Here is a 14,643-nt window from a genome sequence, read left to right as displayed (position 1 = left end):
TATTTGTTGGTACTTAAAATGTTATTTTCTCTCTTGTATTTTTACTCTCAAATATTATTAATTTTAAAAATTGAAAATCTCAGCCATATTTTAATTACAAAGATATTTCATATAAACAAATTTTATGAAAATAAATTCAGAAATTGACGTAGTTTTATATGTTATGTTAGATTGTAAAATTACTTTTATTATAAAATAAATCTAACATATTACATGAAGTCATGTCAGTTAGGAGGTTTATTTTTATAAAATTACTTTTATTATAAAATAAATCTAACATATTACATGAAGTCATGTCAGTTAGGAGGTTTATTTTTATGATATTTTATTTTTATAGTTGTAACGCTTGATATTTTTAAACTAATTTTCTTTTCTTTTATTGCATTATGGTTGGCAAGAAGTAATCAAATTTTCATACTTATGAGAAATTTTAAACAAATAATTACTTAAAAAAATGATAGAATAACATTATGGATTTGTATCATAATTGGAGTTAAAAGAATTCAACATTTTGATGGTGTCTCGCCGAAGAAGAGCATAACTTTATAGGAGGTGGTCACCATTTTTCTTGTTAAAGGAGCATTATCTATATTAATTATATATTTTATATAATTAAAAAAATAGATGTAATATAATAATCTCGTAATATTTAATGATGTCAACAATTATAAAAGATGCTGTTCCAGGTTGAGAGAACCCTTAATATAAGAGAAAATAAGCTATTAATATTATATTGTCTATTATTTATATATTTTTAAAGTTTTTTGAGCTAAGATAATATAAACATGCCATTGATAATATTGATGCTCATCATTGTCATCTGAGTCTTCATTTCTCTAAATTTTAGATTTTAAAGTTTCAATATTTTTTTGCCCCTATCAGGCCATTCAGTAATTCTTTCTTTAAAGATTCTAGTTTAAAAATTAAAAATTTTTTCTAATCAATAATTATTTATCACTTTACACTTTATATTTTATAAAAAATAATTTTATATATATCTTATAAAAAATATTTACATATTTTATAAAAAAAATTATAAATATAAAATATGAAAATAAATAATAATTGATACGTAATAAATTATTTAAAAATATTAGTACGAAATGAGAGTGAGAAAAAAAAAAGGGAGAAAATAACTCAAAAAGTGAAAAAAATAGGAAAGCTGTCTCGCAGTTTAATTTATTTTCCCTCAAAAGGGAGAAAAAAAAAAGAGAAAAAAATAAAAAAAGGAGAAGTTGGTGTTGGACGTGGGAGACTGCAGCTTCACAGTTGGCGGAAAGAACCAGGACCTAGTCAAACAGAAGGGGAGAGAGAGAGAGAGAGAGAGAGAGAGAGAGGGGATGCTTGAAGTGCAGCTGAGGACAATATAGGAAACGAATGAGAGCGAAGTGTTCCAACTTCCAACACCACCACCGTGGCCTTTGGGGGGACTGAGTGAGTGTGTAGAGCAAGGAAGAAAGAGTTGAAATAAAAACTGAAGTGGTAATAGTCGTTGATTTGTTATTGCGCTTTGCATTTAGCTCCTCCCGCTCTGTTTCTCCTCTTTTCGAACAACCATTGCCAGGTCCGCCACCTCTCTCTCTCACTCTCTCTCTCTCTCTCTCGAAAGTTAAAAACCCACCACCTTAATTTCCATCTTTTTTTATTCACAGTGCAACGCATGGACACTCCTGAGAATTGTTGTGTCAAGGTTGCGGTTCATATACGTCCCCTTATCGCCGATGAACGCCTTCACGGTTGTAAAGAATGCGTTAATGTTACACCCCGGAAAAATCAGGTACTTTGCATGTTTTTGCCTCCCGAGAGTAACTGGGGATTATTGAACTGGAAGCTGCTATGTTCTATATTTTAGCATGTGGACTTTTTTTCCTCTAAGGTTAAAAGTTAACACCTTTTCTTTCGTTTGGCGCGGAATCTATTGAATTCTAGATGTTTTCGACTTCTAGCTTCTGGTTTAGTCTATTGGCGTTTGTAGCTTGTATTTAGTTTGTTATTTCTTTTTTCCATATTTATGCATTTTCTCAATTGGTTTTGGGGTGAGAACTTGGAGGATTGAAGAATCATTCTGTCTCCTTGTTGCTAGTACTGTTTTCAGAACAAGTACAATCTGTTTCCTTATTCTCTGAATCTCTGTATGTACACTTGTTTCACTGGCAAATATAAATTTCCTAAAATGGGTAAGTAGTAGTTGGATATAATCTTAAATACTTGGCATGCAACCTCTTTTTATTGTGCCACCTCCTGCCCATGTGTAAATATTCCTTTTGAAGTATTTATGCCAATTTTAGTCGGGGTCAATGGCGTGTGCCGCCGCTCATCTAAACCAAACCGTAGTTTCACAAATTGAGCTCTGCTGCATGAGTGTTGATTTCTACTTATCACCGTTCTGCTTTATGCCAAGGCAATTTAATTTATTGAACCGTAGGTTGTCGAGTAGTTTCTCATTACCCTGATCTGATGATCATTTTTGGCCAACACGTTTTCACTTTGTGTATACTGTGCTGAGAACGAAACATTTAATGCACTTGCATACTTGAACCTGTATATGAGATTTGAAATATGGTTTGTTTATGCGGCCCTGATACAAATCTTGTAATCTCTCTGTACTGACTTTAATTAATACAAGAGTGGATAATAGAGGTGCATATTTCAGTTTGTGAAATGTGTATGTGTTACTTGCTGACATGATATCTCATTTTCAAAATGGAAAATGCTAAGGCACATTATGTGGCCTTAATGCAGCATAATTTATGGGGAACCTATTTCAATTTATTTTTGCAATTATTTGAAATATTTTATGTTGATAATTCGTGCAACATTTTCTTTTCTACCTACATTTCCGAGAATGGAATCTTAGTTGTTTCCGTGGAGCAGGTACAAATTGGCACCCATTCCTTTACATTTGATCATGTCTATGGAAGCAGTGGATCTCCTTCATCTGCCATGTTTGAAGAATGCATTGCTGCACTTGTTGATGGTTTATTCCAAGGATATAATGGTACTGTACTGGCTTATGGTCAGGTAATCTCTATCCTGTACATAAAATGTTCTAAATGGAGCAAGACCTCACATCATGTCTCATTTCTATTGATTATCGGCATATATGTATGCTGCAGACAGGATCTGGGAAAACGTATACCATGGGGACTAGCTTCAAGGATGGTTGCCAGACAGGACTTATTCCTCAAGTTATGAATGCACTGTTCAACAAGATCAAAACATTGAATCATCAAACTGAATTCCAGTTGCATGTTTCTTTCATTGAGGTCATTCATTATATGGTTGTTTTTTTAGGCTTAATACCTGGGTATTCCCTCAGTCATGCACTTTAGAACACAATAGTTCCCTCTGAAGCTACTTATTTCCCACTTGAAATTATACTCAATGGCCCAAAACGAAATAGAATGGGAAATTCTTAAGCTTTCTTGATTTATAAATTTGACCTAAGAGATAATTGGTTCCAATTCTTCTGAAAAACTATTCCATTGGTCTTTTTGAAGAGATTCCACCTTGAGACAGTATGTCGATATGCAAGTGTGATACAATGTCTAGGTTGACCATTTTCTTTTTGTAGATTCCTCTAGTTCCTGATATCCTTAGAAAATAATTAGAATGATTGAATTTGAAGATTCTCAAGGAAGAAGTAAGGGACTTGCTGGATTCTGTAGCTATTAGCAAATTGGATACTGCTAAAGGACATGCTGGAAAAGTTGCTATTGACGGTAGGCAGCTGATTCAAATTCGTGAAACATCAAAAGGAGCTATAACACTTGCTGGATCAACTGAAGTTACTGTTACTACATTACAAGAAATGGCAACCTGTCTGGAGCAAGGTTCTTTAAGCAGGGCAACTGGGAGTACAAATATGAACAACCAGTCCAGGTAAAACTGCCTTTTCTGCCTAATTGTAGTTTAGATGCCAACTTATGCAATCAACTTTGCATTTATATGTGCAAACAATGAAAACGTTCACTTCTCCAGTGATCAGCTTGTTGCAGAGCTGGGTTGAGGTATCTCATCATAGTCATTGTTACCAAGTAAAATTGCCAATGTCATTGATATTGATTCCATAGGCTCGTCATCAACTCTTGTTTGATGACGCATAAATGTAAAATGAAAGATATTGTGTTAAAAGTAAGCACTCGCTCATTTTGCTAAGAAAGTTTTTGTTGATTATTTTGGGGTTATGTCTTATGATTAAATCTTCATAATCTAATGGTGTATGGTTTTCATTTACATGTTTGTACTAGTCGGTCACACGCCATCTTCACAATCACATTAGAGCAGATGCAGAAATTACGTTTGGTTCTTCCTCGTAATGACATGATGGATGAGGAAATGGGTGAAGAGTATTTTTGTGCAAAGCTCCATCTGGTAGATCTCGCTGGATCTGAACGAGCAAAAAGGACAGGTTCTGATGGTCTTCGTTTTAAAGAAGGTTTGTAAAACTGCTTACTGATATTCCTATTGTGCTTTTATATCTTAATAGAATGGAATTTCTAAATTTTGTCTCTGTGAATAGGTATACACATTAATAAGGGTCTTCTTGCCCTTGGTAACGTCATTAGTGCACTGGGTGACGAGAAAAAGCGGAAAGAGGGTGTGCATGTCCCTTACCGAGACAGTAAACTAACTCGATTGTTGCAGGTTGGATTAACATTATGTTGATCTATATGTTATATCTGAGATCCTATCTTTGTCATTGATATGTTATCTCAGCTGAGGAAAGTATGACAAATGTCTTCATAAGTTAAGTAAAACATCTTAAACTTATTTAAAATTAGGGAGAGACAGATTCAACATTTGTTAGTCACAAATACTCTCCAGATACAGTGATGTTAGCCTAGAAGGATTTGATTACCTTAAATCTCCTTACCAACCAGATTTGCTGAGTATTGAGATAGCTTGTTGAGATCTTCAGTTGATGGCGATTTTAAATATTTTGGTTTAATCCTTAATATACTGTTATACAGTTAATTTTCTGGTCTTACAAATAAGGAAAAATATGGGTATTTACCATTAGAACTAAACTAGAGATTAAAATTAAGTTCAACTTATCAATTTTTTCATGTTCTTTTCTTTCTCTCTATTTTCTTGTTCTTCTGTCGTACTTGTCAGACTCAATTTCTTTTCTGCATCTTGGCAGGATTCACTTGGTGGAAACAGCAAAACTGTCATGATAGGTAACCTCGAAGTGACTGTTTAATTGTTCAAAAAATTTGGTCCAAGGACGTGATTGTATTGTAGTTTCCCATATAGACACAGATCTATATTCTTGAGTTGCCCTGCTAAAGGATTGAATAGAAGCGAGTTTCTTCACCTTAGTTTTCATATGTTTTGGTGGTCACCTGTCAGAATTCAATTTACACCTTTAGGATTGTTGCCAACAATTTATAATCGTTGCCTTTGGTTGATTTCTTTTGAAACAGGTGTAATTCAATTTACACCTTTTGCTATGGCAGCTAAATCTTGCCTTAGAAACATCCTTTTCCAAAATGTGATATGTTCTCTTCTTTCCAGAAAATTTAGAAACTGCACCCGCCCCACTTCTTTTTTTTGCCCTAGGTGTCATTCACTTCAGGTTTTTTTACCCTATTTCTGGAAATTGTATTGTGTGTGCTTCCTATTTTTTACACCTTTTGATCTGGACTTCTCCTTTATTATAAATTGAACTAATTATGATCCTTGTTCCAGCTTGCATCAGTCCTGCTGACATCAATGCTGAGGAAAGTCTTATTACTCTCAAATATGCAAATCGTGCTCGCAATATTCAAAATAAGCCTGTTGTAAGTTTGTTAGATGACTTTGTTATGACTCGTTTTTTAGCTGATCCCATCATGTTCTTCAAGATTTATGTGAGGAAACTTTATCAGGTTTTATGATCCATATACTCCGGAGCAAAACATTGATGCTTTTTTTTTTTTTGGCTGCAGATTAATAGAGATATAATATCCAATGAGATGCAAAAGATGCAGCAGCAGTTAAAGTACTTACAGGCAGAGCTTTATGCTCGTGGGGAAGGAGTGCCATCAGATGAAGTGCAGGTACTTACTTTGTACCATACAGAAGTGTTGTTTGGTCATAGTGTTTGCTGCATTATATGTTATTTTGGTTGTATAGGTCCTTAAGGATCGGATCAGTTGGCTTGAGGCTACCAATAGGAACATTTTTCAAGAACTCCATGAATACCGCAGCAGATGCGGCGTCATACAGCAGGATGAAATAGATGCTCAAGTATGTTAATAGACATTCGAATTCTTTATCTTCTTCTTTGTTTTGATTTTTCTCCCCAAAAACTTTCCTTTCCATAATTGTATGGAGTAAATTGCCTGTATTTTTCTTGGTATCAGTAGAATGTGGCTGTATTTATATTCACTCTATTCCTCTAATAACATATTTGAGTAAAGTTTCTGCATTGGTATCTACATTACCCAGTGTTTTTATTTTTTAAGGAAATCCAGATCTGTATTACAAAAAGCGATGGACTTAAGAGGGGCTTGCAGAGCATGGACTTATCTGATTATCAGATAGTTGAAGCCATATCAGGTGACCACTGATTTTTTGCTTTATAGTTTGGGCAATCTTAGAAGAATGATTGTTTGTAGGCTTGACTAAGCATTCAATATGGTGCACCCTTAGGACCATTTAATTAGTAATTAACTAGCATCCCTGTCATGATATGGTTGAAATTGAAACAGGTACTTCACTCATTTTGCTGTTAGTTTGAATCATTTAAGAAGAATGATGTGGATTATTGGCTTGATTGTGCTTCAATGCATTGCATCTACAGATATAAAATTGATTAGAGTTTGTTGTGATCATTTAACGAAAAGGGGAAAATACTCTTTACACTCCCACTAACAGCACTTTGCAATGTGCAACCCTAAACTACCAAATTGTCCCATTGCATCCTCCAATGTAATCTCTCTTCTTGTTTAATTATTTTTTCTTGTGTTGTTGTGTGTGTGTGTGGGGATTGGGTAACGGGTTTCTTCTGTTACATGAATCATGCTTTTGTTTGCTAGTCCAATGCTTCAAATGATCGTGTTTTATTCTCATTTCTGCAGGTGAAAATTTGAGGGAATTTGATGAAGTAACTAAAGAGTGGGAGCATGCACTTCTGCAAGATACCATGGATAAAGAGTTGAATGAATTGAACGAACTCTTGGAACAGAAAGAGGTTTAATTTATTTGCCTCTTTTATGCTTTTTATGTATATAAATTGTAGGCTCTAAAGGGAATACTTAAGAATTAGCCAATACGCATGTTTGACATAATGATTGTTTGCAAAAGGGAAAAAAAAAACAGTGGTGACAGAAGGAAATCCTGAACCCTTGTCGTACGGAGCCAACGTTATGTTTGATGCATTCTGCATTGTGCCTCTTGGGCTTTCAGTCTGCTGCAGGAGAAACACATTGGCCACTCAGATAATTTTCAAATGTATATTTGGGGCCCTTACCTTTGGCAAGCTCTCTTTTAACCTTTACAGATTAAATTCCAAAATGTGATTATCCTAGGTGAAAAATAAAATACAAAACCTTGGAAATGGAATTTTAATGAAGGCTCAATAGTTTTGCTTATCTGAAAAAGCCACTTCTACCCTTTAGAAGTAACTTGGTTTTAACAGAGAATGCTCGCTGGAAGAGATTGGAGGCTTTTTCTTCCATATATTTTTCCTTTGGGCTTCTGGTACTGTTCTTGATGGGGAAAATTTTCATGATTTCCTTGTTTCTTTTTCTAGATCCTAGCTTGTAATTAGGTGTTCTTTCTTGTATACCCCGTGTACTTGGGCTATGCCGAATAACTTACTTTAATAAAATTTTATCATACTTATAAAAAAAAATAGATTTTACCCTGGCTTCCATATTGGCATGTATGCAATTCTGTATGTGTCGACTACACTGTATGATGGGACCTGAGGACTGACATCAAATTGGCGGCTTGTAAATATCTTAAACACCTTTTTTTATGTTTTAAAATGTGCTATATTTTGTGCAGTCTGAGATGAAACTTCTTGGGGGAGTTGACACTGAAGCACTCAAGCAGCGCCTTGGTAAGAAGATCTTGGAACTTGAGGAAGAGAAAAGGATCATGCAGGTTAAATATATATATATATATGTTCATGAATTACTATTGTCCACTATGCTTTCACTTTTATGGCTGATGTTCAATCGCATAAATTCAGCAAGAAAGGGATTGTTTGTTGGCAAAAGTTGAGAATCTTGCTGCTAATTTTGATGGACGGATACCAAAAATGCAAGAAACTCAAGCTCAAAAATTTAAAGCACTTGAAGCACAGGTTAATGACATTCATTTTTTTTTTTTTAATTCCATGTAAACTATCATAACTAAGTCCTGTTCTGTTTTTGAAAATGGGACTATTGATTGATGTGTAAACTTTCTGTTACAAGCTTCAGATTCTAGATCTTAAGGATTGTCTTTTCTTATATAAAAAAAAAAAAAAGATTCTAGATCTTAAGAAAAAACAGGAAAGCCAGGTCCAACTTTTGAAGCAAAAACAAAAAAGTGATGAAGCAGCAAAGCGCTTGCAAGCGGAAATACAGTGTATCAAGGCTCAAAAGGTTGGTTGGTTGGTTTTCATTTTAGGAATTGCCAAGTTTAGGTCATCGTAATTGTCAAAAAAAATTAGAGTTTAGGTCATGTGAATTTGGATTTCTCAGTGGTTGGTTCTTAGTGTATTAAGGCTGACAGGGCTGGTTTGGTTCTCATGATCATATGCCTTACTCTCTTTTGTTCTGAAATAAAACTTGTCTTACCTTTCCAAAAAAAAAAAAAATCACACATCCAATTTTATGATATCTCATGCTTTTTGGTTCTGTCTTGCTTGTTTTCCATCCATGTTCTAGGTCCAGTTGCAGCATAAGATGAAACAGGTGGCAGAACAGTTTCGACAATGGAAGACCTCTCGTGAAAAGGAATTGCTTCAGGTGCTTCACTTCATAATCAAAAACTTCATTTGCTTACTTTCTTATGGTTTCTTGGAGATATCATGTTTCATGTATTCCACTGTCGTTTGCCACAAACTGGAAATCTGAAGCATTGGATATACATTTGGGTTTCACCTGATGCAAGATTTTCAATTGAGCCCATCTTTATTAAAAATGTTTATTGCATGTGGTGTAGAATACTAAAGTGCTTTCAAAAGATGTTCCAATATGCTAATAAAAAACCTACCTATAGAAATATATTAATAAGAAACCTAATTTTTTCTAAACTTAAAAAGGACATTTGAAACAGAAACTTGCCAAGATTTCTGTCTCCTTATCAAGATATACTTCTAAAGGGCTACTAATTTGAAATCTTCAGACATTATTAGGATTTTCTTTTCTTCTTGAGAAGTCATTCAAAACCTTAATATTGTAGATGGCAAGATGTTTGCCATTGTCTATGTCTTTAATGCTTTCTTATGGTTTTATGCTGTTGTGTTACTAGGTATGTGGAGGGCACCTTAGCAAGCTTTTTCCATGTTTCTTAGTTCTTCTGATGTTTGTTGGAACTTCTTTCAAACTTTCATGCTTTTTTTGAAATTTCCAATGGGTTGAACCTTTCCACATAATGGATACTTTGTACCATGATGTCGTGCTCTTTTAACCACCTTGTTCCGGCTTTTCTTGTGGTTATGTACTTTATAGTCATGCTTGATATATTAAAACTCGTGCTTTGTTTGTGTGATTATGTTATTTACTGTAGTTGTTTTTCTTAAATTTGTTTTCAAGCAGCTAAGGAAGGAGGGAAGGAGAAACGAGTATGAACGACATAAACTCGAATCACTGAATCAGCGCCAGAAAATGGTAAAAGTTAGATCCGACTGTTTTTGTTGGAATGCTTCAATGCAACCCAAGTTTGGACCCAACTCTCTCTCTCTCTCTCTCTCAATGTATGGAAAAGTTGGAGAACAATTAGTTAACCATCAGCATGAGTCTACTCTAGAGGGAAAACAAAGTTAGATAAAGAACAATAACATAGAAGATAGATATATGGCCAAAAGAATATAAACGAAAATTTTCTCATGCTGATTGATATGTGTGGTTGTTATCTGTGACTAATCACTATAATTTTTTCCTATCAAAAAAATCTTTTCCCCAGGTTCTTCAAAGGAAGACAGAAGAGGCTGCTACGGCTACTAGAAGACTGAAAGAGTTGTTAGAAGCTCGTAAGCCTGCTGCACGTGACCATTCTGGTGAATATTTTTCTGGAAATTATTCTGTCATTAGATACTTTCCCTTTCTGATCTTTTGTTGTGTATTTCAGGGACATATGTGGGACATACAGTGATTGGACAGGTAAATGATCTGTACCATAGTGCAATTTGTAAATTGGCAACATCCATTCAAACACCAGCAACAAGTTTATATACTGCTTGGGGCTGGGCTGGGCTGGGTTCCTAGAAGACAGTTATGATCAATGTGATACCAGCTGCACTCACGTTTTGAAATATCTTTTTGATTGTCAAACATACATATATGGTAACCCCTAGGGGTTTGCTCAAGTGGTAAAGGCCTTGGGCCTTGATGGTATGCTCCTTCTAAGTCTAAGGTTCGAATCCTCTTGGGTGCAAACAATTTTTAGGGGCCATTGTACTAGGAGAACTTCTCCATGAATTACCCGGGGTGCACTTGCGGGAAACCCCTTGTTAATGGCCTGTGCAACAGTAGGATTAGTCGAGACTTTGTTCTCAGACACTCAGTGCCAATAAAAAAGACATATAAAGTGATGCATAATTATCAAACCTATATTAACTATGAGCAAGTAAGTACATTCATTTCAATGGATTCTAACAGGGTTTGATTTAGAGGTTCTTTCTAAATGATCACCAATGGACTAGAGAATTTAAACATGACCCATGGCCAGCAAAGACAACCCTTTCCTGACTTCAATTAATGTTACATCTGCTATACATTTTGCAAGGGACCAATTAATATGAATTGTGCATCTTTAGGGAAATGAAAAACCTTTGCAAAGGTGGCTCGATCATGAGCTAGAAGTCATGGTGAATGTGCATGAAGTTCGTTTTGAATATGAAAAGCAAAGCCAAGTGTATGTATTCAGGAATTTTTTCTTTTAGATTTTCCCTACTTAAGCAAGCTTTCTCAAATGTCTTCAATTAGCTCATTCTTTGGAATTATTGTATAGACAAGCTGCACTGGCAGAAGAGTTGGCCTTAATGAAACAAGTGGATCAGTTTTCTTTTAATGGGCAGAGTCCCCCAAGAGGGAAGAATGGATATTCCAGGTATATAACTATGACATCATCTCCTTAAGCTTTTCATCCCACTGGTCGTGAATGATTACTTTTTGTGTATGTATAGGATATATGTTGTATGGAATTTCACCACTATGTGTGGATGATACAAATAATTTTTCTTACATTCTTTTGCTATCCAACCAATTAGACTGTTATCCATGTCACCAAATGCAAGAATGGCAAGGATAGTTTCTCTGGAGAACATGCTTAGCATGTCTTCCAATGCACTCATGGCAATGGCCACACAGCTTTCAGAAGCAAAAGAAAGGGAGCGTGCCTCAATTGGTCGTGGACGTTGGAATCACTTGCGCTCAATGGGAGATGCAAAGAACTTGCTTCAATACATGTTTGATGCCGCTGCAGAAGCAAGGTGCTTGTACAACCTGGCATGAAGCTTGATAGATTTTGCCTTTATTTACTTATTAAAAAATTGGCTTCTATATCTGGCAATTAAAACCAACATAAAATACATTTTGATATTTGCCCAAGTATATTGGAGCTGATAGGCTAAACTCTGTGCTGAAAGCCCATCACAAACTTTTATTTACCAACAAGTCCATTCCTTCTTGAGCTAATTTGTGGTATTTGTTCAGCCGAAGTGTTAATCATAGAGCTTATTCTACTTATAAAAAAAAACAGGGCACTTATTCTGGATGTTAGAGTCTTCTACTGGAGCAAGTGATTTCAAGTTTGAAGTGTTTATGTTAGCAGTTACATTTTTTTATCAACAGGTGCCAGTTGTGGGAAAAGAACTTGGAGATTAAGGAAACGAAAGAGCAGCTGAAGGAGCTTGTATTTCTTGTACAACAGAGTGAAGCACAGAGAAAACAACTCATAAAGGAGCAACAAGCGAGGGAACAAGCTGTTGCAGTTGACTCGGGTTCATCAGCTTCGGTGAGACCATCTTCTTAAACTGCATTGTAATCTCTAAACTTGAACATCTTGTTTCATAGTAGACATGAATGCAAATCTACAATAGTGAAATAGAGTAGGATTAGTTTTCATGGTGCCCATATTAACTAAAATACAAACTTCTAGTACCTTAAGTTCCTTTGCCCATTTAAAAATCATAATTTGGGCTAAATTCTGTACACTGGTTTCTTGAGACTCGAAAAGTCAGAAATTAACTCTACGATCAAATACTGTTACTCTAATTGACTCTTCCAGTTTTGAATGTTGTCTTGACACTTCTTAATGCAATTCACGCACTTTGTTAAAACAGTTGGCGGATGATATGAGTGGCCCCTTGTCCCCCATGTCGCTTCCAGTACCAAAGCAACTAAAATTTACACCCGGAATTGTTAATGGGTCTGTTAGGGAGTCGGCAACATTTCTGGACCAGATGCAAAAGGTAGCTCACCTTTCTCATGCTGTCTATTGGGTTATCTCCCTCCTGTTTGATTAAGTAGAGATGGTTCTCGCTGCAGATGGTACCTGTAGGACAACTGTCAATGAAGAAACTAGCAGCTGTGGGACAAGCTGCGAAACTCTGGAGGTGGAAGAGAAGTCATCACCAGTGGCTACTGCAGTTCAAATGGAGATGGCAAAAACCATGGAGACTCTCAGAATGGATCAAGCATTGTGATGAGACAATCATAAGGTCAAGGCCTCGCCCACCGGTTCTGGTTGATAGCATGTGATAACTCCAATACTCATCAGCTTTCTTTTGGCGCACGGCTGGGCTGCCCTGTGGGATCCAAAAGATGGGTCGGTGGGAACGTCGATTGGTTAGTTTTCTCTTCTTGTTTTCCAAACCTGTCAAATTTGGTACCAGGACAGACGGATTTATTCCTTTAGAGTTTCAGATTTATAGTTTCATGAATTTAAAATGTCTTTCAAAGGAAAAATTAAACGACTTTGTTATTATCCTGACTACATAAATATCCCTGATGTTAGCATACTGCCGAAGCATCATTTTTCTCAATGAAAAATATTACTTCTTGAATATGTGCATTTTGCTATTGCAACCTCGGGTGACCAAACTCACTTGTCCACCATGTAGTGTTTCAACCAGACCACTTCCACTTGCTGTGGAAGTTCATACTCATCAATGAACTTCATCTTTTATTCATTTGTTGTGCATGCAGGCATCTCATAAATTGGTAAGAGGACATTGGCATTTTCCTTGGTATTTTGGTGGAAGCATTAATGGAATTTTTTGGTATCTTTGGTTATTTTCTGGATTTGATTGGTGAAGATTACGTCAGAAGCATTTCTCAGGCTGGCAGGCTCACCTCCCACGAAAGTAGTAGGAAAATGTGGATACCTGAGTGAGAGAGAGCATTGGATATGCTGGAAGTTAAATTCTGTGGTGTTACTTCGTCATGACGATATGTTTTTTTCTTCTTCCCTTGTATTTTGTAGATAGCTTTGGTGAAGAATACGATCAAGGAGAGTCGAACAAGCCCAGTTAGAACTTCCAAGCTTGGACTGACTTTAACAAACTCAGGAATCTAATATCATCTTGATTCTTGACCCCAAAAACAAAAAATCTCAGAGAATTACACGAACTGTTCTACCGAGGCAAAAGTCAAAGTTCATGTAAATGATTCCCCCAAACTTCGTTCTTATGTACATACAGTCGTTAACTTAAGTGATGCACAGCAGGACTGATTAGATTTATTTAAGTGAAAAGTACATAGAATCATAAACTCAGCTGGAATTGATCTTACAATTTGTCTATCACTAGTAACAAATGAGTACTTGAGCACTACCATTGGATTATACATTTGCATATGCATCTACATATTTAATTATGTATATTTGAAAATTTGTATAGCTATAAACAGTATTTCTACAAATTTGAAAATTTACTGTTCACTCTCTAAATTTTATTTTTTTACTTCTCTCTCCTTCTCTCCTCTCTCTCTCCAACGCACTAGAATGTTTTTTTCCCAAAAATAGCTATTAAATGATAAAATTTGCAGTGGGTGCTAATTATAAAATATAAAAATAAAATAATAATATTTTATTATTTAACTAAAAAATACAGAATTTAATGTGAGAATTTTTTTTAATATGTAAAATTATATATTTTGCACATGCATATAGAGAAACTAATATTAGTGGGCATTTTTATAAAAAAAAAAAATTATTTCACAACTTTATCTGACAACTTCCTTTCTGATGCTTTAATATAATATGGTATTATATATATATATATTAAAAATTCAAAATGAGGTGGGTTTTTATATACTATTATTCGGTCGTCGCATAAATCACAAGGGAGGTATTGTGCTGACGGTTCATTTTAGATGAGATCTTGTCATTCTTTCGGAGAGCCATTTACTTTCCCAACCTTTGGATGAACACACGCCAAATTCTGGGCCATCCTTATCAAAAAAAAAAAAAAAAAAAGAAATGGCCCCTTGGCTTGCT

At 35.3% G+C, this 14,643-nt stretch overlaps 1 protein-coding gene across 7 annotated transcripts; it reads left to right on the top strand.

The window, feature by feature from the left end:
• Positions 1 to 1,303: 1,303 nt before the first annotated feature.
• LOC109009103 (kinesin-like protein KIN-4A) lies at positions 1,304 to 13,973 on the top strand. Of its 7 annotated transcripts, XM_035691507.1 has the most exons (28): positions 1,304 to 1,564; positions 1,653 to 1,777; positions 2,875 to 3,021; positions 3,117 to 3,266; positions 3,629 to 3,882; positions 4,251 to 4,438; positions 4,523 to 4,647; positions 5,147 to 5,183; positions 5,695 to 5,786; positions 5,934 to 6,044; positions 6,121 to 6,234; positions 6,453 to 6,546; positions 7,068 to 7,180; positions 7,999 to 8,097; positions 8,186 to 8,299; positions 8,466 to 8,582; positions 8,868 to 8,948; positions 9,741 to 9,812; positions 10,108 to 10,201; positions 10,273 to 10,304; positions 10,961 to 11,058; positions 11,155 to 11,253; positions 11,414 to 11,635; positions 11,997 to 12,159; positions 12,488 to 12,616; positions 12,693 to 12,992; positions 13,353 to 13,367; positions 13,630 to 13,973. In XM_035691507.1, the coding sequence occupies exons 2-26, from the start codon at positions 1,661 to 1,663 to the stop codon at positions 12,903 to 12,905; spliced, it is 3,075 nt and encodes a 1,024-aa protein (XP_035547400.1). In that variant the 5' UTR covers positions 1,304 to 1,564; positions 1,653 to 1,660; the 3' UTR covers positions 12,906 to 12,992; positions 13,353 to 13,367; positions 13,630 to 13,973. The 7 variants fall into 7 exon arrangements, with proteins under 7 accessions (XP_035547400.1, XP_035547404.1, XP_035547401.1 ...); XM_035691511.1 differs by having other exon boundaries at positions 2,875 to 2,998; positions 13,353 to 13,973; XM_035691508.1 differs by having other exon boundaries at positions 6,462 to 6,546; positions 13,353 to 13,973.
• The last annotated feature ends 670 nt before the right edge of the window (positions 13,974 to 14,643 follow it).

The sequence above is a fragment of the Juglans regia genome, chromosome 7 (genome assembly GCF_001411555.2).
Source record: "Juglans regia cultivar Chandler chromosome 7, Walnut 2.0, whole genome shotgun sequence".
Lineage (NCBI taxonomy): Eukaryota > Viridiplantae > Streptophyta > Magnoliopsida > Fagales > Juglandaceae > Juglans > Juglans regia.
The sequence above is the reverse complement of the archived record's forward strand: the minus strand, read 5'-3'. Positions and strand labels throughout refer to the sequence as shown.